This window comes from Hippocampus zosterae, chromosome 5 (assembly GCF_025434085.1).
Source record: "Hippocampus zosterae strain Florida chromosome 5, ASM2543408v3, whole genome shotgun sequence".
Taxonomy (NCBI): Eukaryota; Metazoa; Chordata; class Actinopteri; order Syngnathiformes; family Syngnathidae; genus Hippocampus; species Hippocampus zosterae.
In genome coordinates, this window is record NC_067455.1 from 23,009,383 (window position 1) to 23,024,210 (window position 14,828).

The 14,828-nt window shown below is 41.2% G+C and overlaps 1 protein-coding gene across 1 annotated transcript in view; it reads right to left on the minus strand.

The window, feature by feature from the left end:
- Positions 1 to 85: 85 nt before the first annotated feature.
- LOC127600371 (ATPase family AAA domain-containing protein 2-like) overlaps positions 86 to 14,828 on the minus strand; it is a 32,421-nt gene continuing 17,678 nt past the window's right edge. Inside the window, exons 15-30 of the mRNA XM_052064895.1 lie at positions 14,266 to 14,425; positions 12,936 to 13,026; positions 11,184 to 11,361; positions 9,851 to 9,987; positions 9,668 to 9,779; positions 9,400 to 9,586; positions 3,775 to 3,960; positions 2,779 to 2,914; positions 2,498 to 2,694; positions 2,141 to 2,300; positions 1,932 to 2,054; positions 1,585 to 1,761; positions 991 to 1,509; positions 744 to 874; positions 477 to 605; positions 86 to 331 (exon numbers count right to left, since the gene is read on the minus strand). Coding sequence (XP_051920855.1) covers positions 299 to 331; positions 477 to 605; positions 744 to 874; positions 991 to 1,509; positions 1,585 to 1,761; positions 1,932 to 2,054; positions 2,141 to 2,300; positions 2,498 to 2,694; positions 2,779 to 2,914; positions 3,775 to 3,960; positions 9,400 to 9,586; positions 9,668 to 9,779; positions 9,851 to 9,987; positions 11,184 to 11,361; positions 12,936 to 13,026; positions 14,266 to 14,425 — 2,656 coding nt within the window. The 3' untranslated portion in view covers positions 86 to 298. The remainder of the gene's footprint in view (positions 332 to 476; positions 606 to 743; positions 875 to 990; positions 1,510 to 1,584; positions 1,762 to 1,931; positions 2,055 to 2,140; positions 2,301 to 2,497; positions 2,695 to 2,778; positions 2,915 to 3,774; positions 3,961 to 9,399; positions 9,587 to 9,667; positions 9,780 to 9,850; positions 9,988 to 11,183; positions 11,362 to 12,935; positions 13,027 to 14,265; positions 14,426 to 14,828) is intronic.

A 14,828-nucleotide genomic window follows, 5' to 3' on the forward strand; every position in this document is an offset into this window, starting at 1 on the left:
TATCTACATGTTTCTCAACCACTAAAATAAAATAACTACATGTTTCCACAGACACAATCAATTGGAATAGTTCAATTGTGCCAAGTTGTATGTGAAAAAAGATACATTTTATTAATAAAGAGGAAGCAATTTATTTAAATATAATCGAGATAATACAAAGATTCATTTTACGACACAAAAGTATAAGGACAAAACCACTGATTGTAATTTTCGCAGCTGAGGGTGCTAACCATGCTCCTTTAAGCATTATTTGCATTATGTTAAAACCTAAAAATGTCAAATCATTCCTTTAGCGCTGTCAACAGAAATCATTGACCTCTTGCTCCAACTCCTATTGAAAGAAAATATCAAAAGAGGAATTAGTAATAATCACAACACAATTACTGAACACTGAAAACATTCATGGTTCTAGATGTAATTACTTTTATCCTTGACTATTGTCATCAATCATATGCATTACTAAATGCGATACCAACCCTGATTAATGCATCTTTATGATGGGCTCTTCTGTGTCTGTAGACGCTTTGGCAGAGGAGAGCGTAGAGTTTCTCCAACTTGTGCACCTCATAGCCATCAGTCTTTGTCACAATTTTGTCCAATAGCTCCTTGATAAAAAATAAAATCAACACGATAGCGGCAGCATTGCAAGTTTACCAACTGTGGGACTAATAAAGGTTATACTCGTTCATCTCTTAACTCATGGCATAGCACACAAGTGTCATGAGCAGTAATCAGCACCCCACCTTTAATTTGTTCCTGTCCACTACCAGTGAAGGTTGTTCCTTGTCACTAATTTCGAGAGGTTTTTCCATATCAAACTCCTGCTGGTGAACAGTGTTCGTTGAGGGCCGGGTCATGCGCCTTACGCTTTTCTCTATGACACAAAACACAGAACCACATGGAAAAACATGAATTTAGCTTGGAGTGAAGGGACACAATGAGGCAATGAAGTCACCCTATTTTCTGAGAACCACAGCGCCAAACCCAAACCTGAGTCCTTATCTCCTCGGAGGTTTCCTGAGTGTGCTGTGCTGGCATTGTCTATGATAACCACTTCCATTGGTTCTGGCTCCTGTGCTGCCGTCTTGTTGTTTTCCTGTGTTACATTTTGGTTGCGTGTTTGACCACAACCTGTGTCCCGCTCTCCCTGGTTATGTTCTCCAATGCTCGTTGAGATGTGCCCCGCTGGGTTCTGTGCTGTAACTTCTAAAGCTGACTGATCTTTGTTTGCGATTTTGTTTTGTGTCTGGTCCTCAGCACTCCTTTTTTCTCTTTCACACTCAATACCATCCTTCAAAGTAGCTTTAACCACCACTTGAACCTCTTTGACATCTTCATCATCGAGCTCCGTGAAGATTCCTTTCTCTATATCAGTTTCTTCGTCTGCATCGTCATTGTCATTATCCGTGGCTAAGTGCATATCCTCTTTGGAGATGTGAGAAGACGATGACACCTTCTTTGAAAATATGCCAGAGGACCATCGACTCTTCCGACGTTTCTTCCTCTGCACTGGAGGATGAAAACAGGTATTTGTTAGGGACTAATTGTTGCAATTTAATGTTCTTAATTTTCTAAAATACCTACCTGTGCTTTTAGGTGTAAGATATGTAGAGGAAGATGTACTCGGAGTGAGTACAGTTGGGGCTTTGACCAGCTCTCTTTGTGGAGTCTTCTCAGCCATCTTATTAGGCTCAGTCAGAATTTTGGCCTGTTTGGGGACGACATGGTAAAAGGAGGGCGCGTATTGTGCAGTGCAGCAACCTGTGGACAAACACAAGTTTAAGGTGAAAACAAATTAGAAAACACCTTCATTTGCTAATGAATATCCTACATCACTAAATAATGTCACTCCTTAAACTGGGATAAACAAATTTGGGTCAATCTAGTTGCTTGGAACAAGGTATCTCTCACTCACACATGCGCGCACACACCTCTGTTGATGCGTGAATCTTTGATTTCATCACACAGCTTCTCAAAATTTTCATCCAATTCATGTCGAATGATGGCATGCACAGTGTCTTTAAGTGCACAGGCCCTATGACGAATCTGGCGGTCTGGAAGATTAAAAGTTAGTAAACAAAAGGAATTTGTGCCATCTAATCAGAGTACCATCTAATTAGTCTAACTCCACAATGTGTACCTGAGGGGTCCCTGTCTGGGTTGTATTCAAGTGCATTCTGCCAAATGAGATCTACATCTTGAAGAAAGTCTTTGACCGTTACATACTGATGAAGGTCAATATTTGAAAGCACGGTTGACAGATCCATAGGCTTCTGGATTACAGCAGCATAATCTGGAACCTAGGTACAGTGAGGGGGGAGTACAAACAGAGCAAACCCTAATAATTCGATACCGTTAAACGCTTGCTTCGGCGCCCCCCAGTGGGGAAACCAAAGGAACACTGAAATTGAAACCTTTCAACATGTTAATGTCAAATAATTTGGGTGTTTGGCATTCACGCAGGTTAACACTTGATGAATAACAGAGGAATTACCACCTCTTCCAAATCCACAGGCTTTGTAAAAGCCTTGAAGCGTTTATCCTGGGACAGACGGTTTGTGACATCCCGCAAGAAGAGGCGGAGCTCTCTGAGGGTGTCTTCCTCTTGTACCGCCAGTTTCCGGGCCTCCTGCTCGGCCAGCTGACGTGGCGGTGGAGGAGGAGCAATAGGAAGCACCTCCAAGGAGTGGGATGCTTTTAGGGAAAGTCAAGAGTTTGCTTTCAATGTAAAATTCAACAATGTTCTCCACAAAAAAAAATGCACCAAGTTTGCCTCACTGGATTTCTTTTTAGAGGCAGGAGCTTTGGCAGCCTGATTTAGTATGAGGTCCTCAAAGAAATTTCTCCTCTCTCGGCTGCTGGGAGCTTGGACATGGTAAACCTCCCCGTAGCCCATCTTAAACAACTCCTGAACCTGCAGAAAAAACAGTGTGAGGTGAAGAAACTTTCTTCAAGACAAAACAGTTATTTTCTCTTCATTTTTGGAAATAGACCACTTGAAGATCTCCGAGTCATGCGGGTACATTTTGTGTGAGGGACCTCTCCCTGGCTACCAACTTCTTCTTTAGAAATATTGTGAAGCAATGTACAAAGCTGTATTTGTTTTATATTATTCGATTCTCCTAACACAGACCACCACCTACTGGGAAATGACAGTAATTTTATTGATATTTTGGTACATGTGTACAACGCTTGTACATAAGGATGATGCCGTTCGGACATTTGTGGTTATTTGCTCAGCACAACACTGCCAGCAAAACACAAATATGCTGAACAAATTTTTTGTTTTCCTCACATGTGAAGTGATCTGAGGGTGCGTTAACACTCAGCGAATCATCAGCAATGTGCCAATGCCACAATCTTGAAACGTGAATCGTTTCTCAATTTCAAATGTGACAGTGACAAGAAAGTTTATTTCCATCAGGCTGATCGCATAGTTTGCGTACCGCCTGTGTGGTCCCTGTTGGTTTCAAGATATTGACAAAATGAATGCAGCTTTTTTTTTAATTAACAATTTTAGTCCATCTTTTTTGCCCATCTGGGTCTTTTTCCTGTGCTGAAATTGTGACGACTTGATACTTTGCAATAGTGTTTTTACACCGATGCCTCTAAATTCCATGAGAACAGTTAAACATAGCACATGGTACACCTGTCGTTTAGTGACAGGAGGCTGTTTGGTAGCCTTTTTTGTCAATTCTCACGCATGCGCAGAGGAGCTCTCCAAGTGGCTTATTTTTGGTGACCTGCCTAAACAAGGTTTCACTTTCTTCATACCTCAAAACTGAGTTCAGAGTACTGTACACTGCAGGTAGCCAGTAGCAGGATAGGGGCGAAGGCAGGGAGGGAGCCAAGTAGGCTCAGAAAAGTGGCTTTTAATGCAGTACCTACTGTCTCCCACCACTGTCCAATGTGGGGGATGTATAGGACACTGGGAGAGGTGCGCTTGGCCTCAACAAAAATCTGCAGAGCATAAGATACTGTGGCATGAACATGTGTGTAACAAATATTTCAATCAATACATCACAAATATAAAACCAGTCACAAAATTGTTCTGAAGATTGGCTATCCCTATTCTATTTACCGCTAATATTGTGACAGAAACCTAATGTGACTCAGATTTCCAGAGAACATTTTCAAATAGGGGATGGTAATTCAATGATTAATCCAAAAGTTCTTTTAACACACCTATACCTACTTACAAGCAATGTTCACAAAAAAATGGTGAAGCTGCATAGGGTCTTGCTTTTAACAGAGGATTTCAAAGTACGCTGGCACATCAAGTTACATATGTAACCGTGTGCCTGTTTGTAACATGAAACATTCATAAATTGAGGTAATATTGTCCATCAAAATGAATGGAAATGTAATGTCTGTTCCAGCCCCTAAATTTATAATCACTGTTTTCAACCAGTGTTTAAAATAAACATAATGCAATACAGAAACATGTGAAAACACACTATTGTGAAAGAATAAACTAAATGCTTATTAACTTTTAAGACTACTTCCAAAATAACATTGGGATTTTTTTTAATATGTCTTTTGTAATTTGTTACCGGCCACTTGATGTGCATGCGTGGAAAGCCCAGTGACACCAAAACTGCAGAGTACCGTATTTTCCACATTACAGGGCACACCAAAAAGTCTTACATTTTCTTAAAAGCTCACTGAGCGCATTAAAATCTGGTGCGTCTTTTGTATGGTCATTACGATAATACATCGACTCGAAGACGGCTCCTTCCTCGAGACATGCTTCCAATGTTATAACTTGTTGTTGGTTCAGTGAACTGTGTTGCTGCTTTATTAAATAAATTTGTGCTGCAGCTCCAAAAAAAGGAGAGCTGTGATGTTAATTTTTTTAAAACCGTCTCAACAAATACAGGTATCTTTGTCTGTCTACTGCCTTCTTCCGTAAAACTCGAGAGGCGTTCAAGACCGCCTCCGAAAAACTAAACTAACGATTACTTCAATGAAACTACAAAAATTTAACATAATACATTAAAACTGAAAAGCAAGCGAGGATATCACAAAATAAATTCTATGGCCACCCCTACAGAATTTATATTGTGATTTCATCATTTGTGAATACACAACAGAGGAATAACTACTACTGACATCTGATCGTAGGAGTCGTGGCGCTATGATCAAGGAAATGCCATCGCGTTTTTTGGAGGCGGTCATGAACGCCTCTCGAGTAGAACGGAATAAGAGAAGGCACGGAGACGAACAAAGACTCACCTGTATTTGTTGACAAAAGGAGAGCTGTGGTTTTATTTTTTTTTAAAGACAGACTTTATTAACGGTTTTCACAGTCTCAACACATACAGGTACTGTACGTCTTTGTCCGTCTCCGTGCCTTCTCTTCCGTTCCACTTTTTGGTATATTCCAATTTATTCAGGTGGAATTTTTTTCTACTACGTTTTTCAGAGGCGGTCTTGAACGCCTCTCAAGTTGAACGGAAGCCTCTCGAGTTGAATGGAAGGAGCGTAGCACCATCTAGTGGAGGCATTGTAGATTGCGCCTTATAATGCAAAAACTTACAAATCTGAACAAAGTATTTTGTTTGTCTCCGTTTAATTGTAGTTGTAAATTATATCCATCCATCTATCCATTTTCCAATCCACTGTATCATAACAAGGGTCACGGGGGTTGCTGGAGCCTATCCCAGCTGTCTCTGGGCAGTACGCGAGGGACACCCTGATCCAGTTGCCAGCCAATCGCAGGACGAACAACCATCCACGCTCACACTCTCACCTAGGGACAATTTGGAGCGTTCCATTAACCTGCCAGGCATGTTTTTGGAATGTGGGAGGAAACCGAAGTCCCCGGAGAAAACCCACGCAGTCACTGGGAAAACAAGCAGACTCCACACAGGAAGGCCGGAGCCAGAATCAGACCCTGGTCCTCTGCACTTATTAGCAGGAACAAATTGTCATGTAAACGCCCGACACTGATTGACATGTGCATTCGCAACAACTTACTCAACTACTTTGTGAGCTGTGCGCAGCCATTATGAAACAAAGATAATACCCAAAAGAATAGTAAACTACAGTGGTACTACTTATGAAATTAATGTTCTTAAAGAAATTTCTTAACTAGAAAATGTTAGAAGTAGAGACGCGTTTTCCATGTAAATGCCCTAATCAGTTCCAAGCCCACCAAAATTCTGACATGTTTTATAAAGCATATAAATAAATCAAAATCTAACAAATACCGGTACGTATTACAATTAGATTATTGCACAATAAATGAGAGTTGTGCATAAAGAATAGACTGAAGAATAAATATGGTCATTTAATTTTTAACTGCATCCCCATCGCTTTTTGCCCTCTTTAGTTCATGTTCTCTCAGAAGTGGTTTTTGCCTGCGTTTTATCAAGAACTCCAGTCCGACTGGTGAACACTTTTCTGGATTATTCACATGTACATAAAACTACTGGAACACCTCATGGCCCGAGGGGTGGTGAGGACGTTGCTTGGACAGATCTCTCCATCTACACACGGTAGAGGTCTCTTTTAGCGCTCTCTCTCTAGCTCATTATATATATATATATATATATATATATATATATATATATATATATATATATATATATATATATATATATATATATATATATATATAAAAGATAAGAAAAACCTTTATTAGTCTCACAATGGAGAAATTCCCAATATATATATATATATATATATATATATTGTGTGCGTTCAGGAAACTCGGAGCACGAGTTTACTGTATTTTTTAAAATACAGTTTACTGTAAAATACAGTCCATACTGTATTTTTACCTTTTGTATCTTGAAATTTCTTTTTTAACAAGAGGCATTATTTTCCTGTTGAGAGACATTTCGTAACTTGAAACTTTCATATGAAGAGACACCACTGTACTGCTAAATGATGGAAGGGCACAAGCAAGACCCCCTAAGGATATTTAGCCTCTTGTGGAAGTGAGCCCACAAGGTTTGTGTGCCGTATTGTTGAATCAATTGTCTTCATAACATTTGTCTTTCATTTATTGTTTCGTAATGCCATTTGTATTTGTATGGCTCATGTCCGTGACCAGTTCTCATGGCTTGCCAATGATTAAACTCTGTATTTTTATGGACTTCGTGTCGTGCTTCATGCTACATCCTGAGGGACCTACATATGGATCAATATTCAGATTTCTTGGACACAGTATTTTAAAAGCTCTTGAAGCACTTTGTTACAGCTGCAGTGGTTGTGAAGGCGCTCTATAAAGCTGTATAGCACAAGATACGGTACATATAAAAAACGGCATAGGTTGGCAGTCCACACCAAACATCAACAGAACAAAAGCATTAAAGTGTGAACATACTTTTTAAAAAAAATAAAAACAGTGAAACAACTATTGTATATGTCCTACATGACCGTCCAAGTATGTTAACAACATACATGTGTGACAACACAAGCAACAAGTGCAACAATATATTGCCCAAAAACTGTAACAGACAGTACAGGTATACAAAAAAAATCTACAAAATATTACAAAGTTATGACTATTTGCTACAAAATGAGACTAGTAAGAGACCTGGTGGCTTTTCTTTCCTCTCACTCACTGTCTCTAACTTTACCTCGTCTCGATCACCACACATGACAGCATTGCTCAGCTGATGTCGCACAACGAACTTTTGAAGCCAGACTCGGGACGCTTCGAAGTCTTCGATGCTCATAGTTAGCGCTATGGAACTCACCTCCTCTCTTATTAGCGGTCCAGTTTGCAGAAAGTTTTTAACATGATAACAATCAAACCATTCTAAGAAATGTTCATTTACTCGAGCCACAAGCAATTAACTCTGAACATGGAAATTGCCAGAATCGGACTGAGTAAGAATTGCTTCCTTGTTTTTCCAAAGTCTCGTAGATTTGAGTCTTTACGACTCCAGGCGTCTCCTGAATGTTTCGTACTTTGTTAAATCAGATACATATCACTTTCCCTTCCGCGGTCATTACTCTCTCCCTCTTTCTTCGTCTTCCCCTCCCTCCCTGTGCTCTGCAACTTGAAGTAACTGCGCCACCTGGTATTGAAATGCCTGTCATTACAAGTCCAAACGAAGTGAATGCAATCAACCATAATTGTGCACCAATTTTGGGTGGGCCGGATTAAAAAGACCAATTGGCCATAGTTTGCCCACCTCTGAACGAGTGCATGCATAGCGTAACCTCAGCCAGGGCTCGATAGAAAGCTGTATTGTGTTCCCTTAGGGTAGCTCCATCTAGTCGATGCATAGCACACCACAGCTACTATTTCAGAGGAAAACCCTTCCCTCTTTTGAAATCACCAGAAAGCTGCTGTTTTGGAAACTGACCGTAATGACTCTTACGTCCTCTCTGATGACCATTGCCATGTTTTTAATACACATGACTCCAGGTAGAGCCACTTACAGTACTATACTGGCCATGTGACACAGTGCCTATTGTCTGCACTCCACACACAAAATTTACAAATACCCTGTATCAGGGGCGTCAAACTCATTTTTGTCGCAAGCCACATTGTAGTTACGGTTGCCCTTAGAGGCTCGTTATGAATTTTGAAAAACCATATAAATGTTTAATCCCCTCCACATTTTATATACACAGCACACAATAAATTGATGAATAACTAGTTTTAAAATCAGAAGTCAAGAATTTATGACTGTTGTTGCAAATTATATATGACAATTTCAAATTTTGGTTCAGACTTTAGCAGCATGGAACTTGACATGTTTGATTTGCTTTCGCGGGCCACATAAAATGATGTGGTGGGCCAGATCTGGCCCCCGGGCCTTGACTTTGACACCTGTGCCCTGTATTATGCTAGTGGGACTATAGTGTACTTGTCACAATGGTAACAAGCCAAAAATTACTTGTTAGAATTCACATAAACCTAGTAATGTTATTTTGGTACAGTACATTAACGTTAATCTCACTGATTTGTTGTTAATTTTACCCTGTCTTGGATCCTACCTCGGTCTTCAGCGAAGAGCAAGGTCCGTGTTACAACAATTGCATGTCACGGGGGTGTTAACCTTGTGTTTTCAGTCGGAAATGCTCCCACACTTTCTCCATATTCTGCCTTTATCCCCCACCGCTCCCCACCCCCACACCCATATTCTTTTTCGTTCTTCACTTTGGCCTCTTCTATCCCACGCATTGTGCCACAAAAATGCCTATTCCATTTTGCTTTTTAATGTGTTCGTTTGAGGTGCAAAATGTGCATTTTAGCTAGCCAACTTGCAATTCAAATTCACTTATTTCGATCTTTGCACCATGATGTGGTTGAAGGAATGCAAGAAATTAACCAAATCATAATTATTGACATCTGTATTTTATATTATTATCATGTATTAATCATTCATGAACTCACAATGAGTGAGTGACTATTAACAGTGATATCGGACCTACCTGTGCACAAGTCTCCTCTGGTGCAGTTGCACTGGCTCCAAACAGTACTGCCATGTCTAGTGTGTACACTGTGAATTTCTCAAGAGAGTGGAGAACAGCAGGAGCAAGATGGGAACTTTGACCTGAGCCGGGTCGACCCTCCAAAAGGAGCCTGGGACGGTAAGAGGTTGGCTGGCTCAACGCACTTCTGTGCAAAGATTGACAAAGGAAAACATGGGATCAGCCCTTTAAGAGTTGATCAAATCACATTTAGATGTGTTTATTAAACCTTTCAATGCTGAGAATTTCCCTTGAGACAGTCTTCTTTTGAGGGGTCTGTCCAATGGATCGCTCCTCATCGTCACTCAACAAGAGTTCATCCTCAGACACGCAAGACTGATCTGGAAACACAGACACACAGTTCTGAAGACTGACAGAGTAAAGAGATTTGTCTTTTTAAAATGTACCATACCTTGTGTCCTCTTCCTTTTCAAGCCCTGCTCAGCATGTGGGAACACTTTGCTGACAGTGTGGAGGATCTCCTGCAGGGCGGTGCTCAGTAATGGACAAATTGCAGGCATCAGAGCCCTGGCTGGTGATACTACAGCCCTAATGATTACATTCAGCATCGGAATTACATTCATACATACTGTGTCTCTTTCTTCTTTCTATAAATGTGCTTAATAATTCTAGTTTTATGCTCATATTTACTCGATGTTCTATACACAAACATTTATCAATCGGCTTCACACAATCAGCATTTTTGGTGTCGATCGTTGATCAGTGAGTTAACGATCACCAATCTGATCAAAAGATGTCAATTTAAGTAACTTATTTATGTTTTTAGTCGCAAATATTTCTTTATTTAAAGATGTTAAGTGTCTATAGGGGTGTTCACACGGCACACATTTGCTCCGGTGCTGCACCAACGTATTTTGTTCCGATATATTTTGCACCGCATCAAATTGTGTGGAGCGTTCACACGTACAAAGCCGCTGAGCGTGCCAGCACCGGCACAACGTCGGTGCAGCCCCACTTGTGTGCACACGGCAGTTTCTACAGCGGAGCAAAACAACAGAAAACAAACGAGCTGTCGTGTTGGTTCTTTTTAAAACGTCTGCACAACTCAAGCAACTACTGGACAGGCACGTCCTCCTTCTCAGTCTCCGTGCCTTCTGCTCGAGAGTGACCGACCCGAAAATGTAAATCAACGATAACTTCAATGACACTCAGAAAAGCAAACACGTAATGCGGCAAACAGAAAATCAAGAGAGGAAATCCTAAAATAAATTATATGGGGCGCGGGGGTTGTGAACACACAACAAAGGAACAAACTACACAAACAACTGAGACAGTCCAGTCTCCTACAAAAGGAAAGATCTTACCAGCCAGGTCTTGTGGCGTTATTAAACAAATACATGACGGAAGTCCGACAGACCGCGAAAGCAACACATTCTCGCCGTACGTACTCTTCACAAGCATTTACTCTGGAGCAAATTTAACCCAGTTGCGTTCATACGTGCAAATTTACATCGGTGCTGCTTCGCAAACGAGCAAATTTTTAAACCACCTCCCTGAGGTGGATCACATTTGGTCCGGTGTAAGCCGTTTTCCTGGGCTGCGCCGGAGCTAATTTGCACGTGTGAACGCTCTACTGGGGCAGCCCCAGTGCAGCACCGGACCAAATCTTGCCGTGTGAACACCCCTTATGTTTGTAAAATGTTGTACATTTGAGCATTGTGTAATCTGTGTCAAAATTTTACATACAAACCAAGAAACAAAACTGGTTTCATTAGTGGCCATACCTTTGTGCAGCAGGCACCATCTTGGACATGGCGGACATGAAGTCTTTTGCTGTGATTGCGATAGAATCAACATCAAGCAACAGTTTCTGTGATGAGGAGTAAATCTGTGGATAGCGGCGCCGTAGTGCACACAGTGTCGCCTCCGAACACACCGCCTTAATGTCCGCTCCGCAATAACCTAAAAGTGAAAGACAATTGTTTTACATTGACCACAAGAGACAATTATCAAACAAAACATTCAATATTTGCTCTCAAACAAATGCTACTCCTACAGCAGGGATTTACGAAGTACAGCAAACGGGCCAATTCCAGGAATGTGACTTATTGTTTTAGCAGGCCGTGGCATATACTGCCTAGAGGTAAGATTGGGCCGCCCGAGCCCGAGCACAACCCGACCCGAAATTCGGGTCGGGTCCTAAAATGTCAATCATTGCTTCGGGTTCGGGTCAGGCTTCTCTCTCGCTGACTTTTTTTAAAAAAATATATGTTTTTAAAAATGTATGCTAAAACGATGTGCGGATCCTAAACTAAGGAATACTTGTTTTAAAACAATTTGGATAAAACAGAGAAGGCGCTGTTATTTAATTGCTACTTAACTACTAAACAGGAGCGCAGACGGCCAGACGCTGAGCACGCACTGTGCACGTGTCACACCAAATTACAGATGTTAAATTTAGTTTAAACAAAACTATAGACATAATTTCATATATCTTTACAAATTTATTTGATTTGAATTATTCTCTTTAAAGCCTAGTGGGCTGCAGGATTTCTCTGCATAATTACGAAAATGCGCATCAAGATCTCCCTTTGTCTGGCCTCTTATTCTGTGCTTCAGCGTTATGTCATTGTGAAAATGCATTTCTCATGTCCATAAAAATATGTAGATTATTTTAATCTTAATAAATCTTGCGGGGTTTTTTTCTGCCCAAAATGCTCACAAATAAAATATGACATTTCGGGTTTGCTTTGGACTCGGGCCTGCAAATCAAGTTCATTGGTCAGGCTCGGGCCGGGTCGGGCTAGATTTTCTTTAGGACAGATCTTACCTCTAATACTGCCCCAAAAGTAACATCTAACGTAGAGTATGTGTGGTACTTCTTAGTTTCTACACTACCTGCTGCAATTTAATGGGCATGGTATAATGTCACTGTGAAATGTATTGTACGTTTGAAAGTGCTCTATAAATACTGTTGACTTGACTTGACGTTCCAACCCTCATCTATGGTCACGAGCTATGGGTCGTGACCTAAAGAACGAGATCCCGGATACTAGCGGCCGAAATGAGTTTTCCGCAGGGTGTCCGGGCTCTCCCTTAGAGATAAGGTGAGAAGCTCGGTCATCCGGGAGGGGCTCAGAGTCGAGACGATTCTCCTCCACATCGAGAGGAGCCAGATGAGGTGGCTTGGGCATCTGATTCGGATCTGAACGGTGTTCCGGGCATGTCCCACCGGGAGGAGATCCCGAGGAAGACCCAGGACACGCTGGAGAGACTATGTCACCGAGCTGGCCTGGGAACGCCTCGGGATCCCCCGGGGAGAGCTAGAAGAAGTAGCTAGGGAGAGGGAAGTCTGGGCTTCCCTGCTAAAGCTGTTGCCCCCATGACCCGGCCCCGGATAAGCGGTAGAAGATGGATGGATGGATGGATGGACAGCACACAGCAAATGAGACTTCCACAGACACATTGGTTTTAGCGAGTATAGTAAACTAAAGTTCAGTGATATTTTTCAACAACGTCAGCACTTGCAAACATACCAACACACTTATCAGCCAACTCCTCGACGAAACTGTTCGAGAGAGGAGGTGTCCAGAGTCTGGTGTGGATCTTCAAAATGTCCCTTCTAGCCTGCCAGACAAAATGATACAATAGCATTGGTACTTGAGTATATTTTCCAGGACTTTGGACTTTACTCAGTATTTAGCGGACTATTATGCGTTCCATTTAAACACCAAGATCTCTACTTTTCACTTTGATGCATGACAATGATTTAAGTATAGTATTAGGCCTGGAAGAAAACACTGACATAAAACGCGCAAGTGACAAATAAAACCCAGAAGTAGGATTGGGTGATATCTCGTAAAATGGTATGGTCTGTTAAGTTTGGACATTTTAATATGTTGAGCAAAAAGAGGCATGGCAGCCTCCTTTGAACACTTTCTCCCTTCCATCTCAGAAATGACTAGGTCAATCTTCACAAAACAGATACTATTGAAAAGGGAATTAAAAAATTATTCAAAATCCACAGTAAATTCTATATAACCACCGTGTCGGCACAACGTCAGACAGTCAAGTGGACACACACAAGGCCACTCCGCATTATTAGATGCCCCATCCATTTTGGAGTAAATGTAAGACTTTTATGTGCTTCTTATGGCCGTTAAAATACAGTAAGTACAGAATGACAGTACTTTTCCCATCTTTGTACAAGACCAAAAAATGTTGTCTGGCAAGTGCCCAAAAGAATGAGCATGGTTCAATTACCATATTGGCCTGGATATAAGACAACGTTTTTTGCATTGAAATAAGACTGAAAAAGTGGGGGTCGTCTTATGTTCGGGGTCTAAACATTATACCCATTCACGAAGCTAAATGGCGCCAGATATCATTGAAGCGAATGTTGAACTTGACTCCGCAGGCCAAAGCAAACCCCTGTCACGAAGAAGAAAAATCAAAATAGAAGTAGCACGAAGAAAAACAAAAATATAGAATAGTGGTAAGAAAGAAAAGAAAATCATATAAAAGATAACAGAAAATGGAGAAACGTAGCGACAATCTGGAGAAAAGTGGGTCGAAGATCAGCCAGGTTAACCAGCGGCTGAGGAGAAGTTATGGCGTAAACTTCAAAATGCTTTTTCTCTCAAATGTATTGTTGTAATCATTTGTTTCAGATGTACTGTAATTATTTTCTGGATAAAAATTAATTTGGTGTTCAAAAAGTCTTTTTTCAAACTTGAGTCTTGAAAAAGACGGGTTGCTTTATAATCAAGGTCGTCTTCTATTCGGGCCAATACGGTATATTTACTAAATTCTTTGGGCGACGAATGTTTTCAATGGCAAGTTGATATCTCTTAAGAATGTCAGTACCTCTCTGTCGGGAAGGCCAAAGAGGAACTCTCTGTCGAAGCGGCCCGGGCGTCTGAGAGCTGGATCAATGGAGTCCAGTCTGTTGGTGGCACCTATCACCACAATCTCTCCTCTGCCATCTAATCCATCCATGAGAGCCAGAAGAGTCGACACAATGGAACTATAGACACAAAAGTGAGAAGATTTTATAGTAATTTGATAGTAATTTTTTTCCCCACGATTGTGCCCTAGTAGGCAGCCGTTGGCAAGTGCTTTTTAGTTGTTATTTTTGTTTTTGTCTTTTGTTTTGTCACATGGTGTTGTTACTACATGTGGATTCTATGTGGATTGTTTTCAGGCCACGATATTCGTCAAAGGAGAAGAATCTGTGCTAGGTAGTTGCGCCTTCTCGGCAGCACGCGTGTACCAGCACCTAATTTTGATTGGGAGGAATGTGGAGGAATGTCATCGACATTTGACTGTCGGTGCTGGACAGCCCCGAGGCGCTTATGTTTTTTGCGCCTTTAATGGGCATTTTTCACAGCACCGGTTTGTTCAGCGGACATGACGGCGCTGTTGGACAG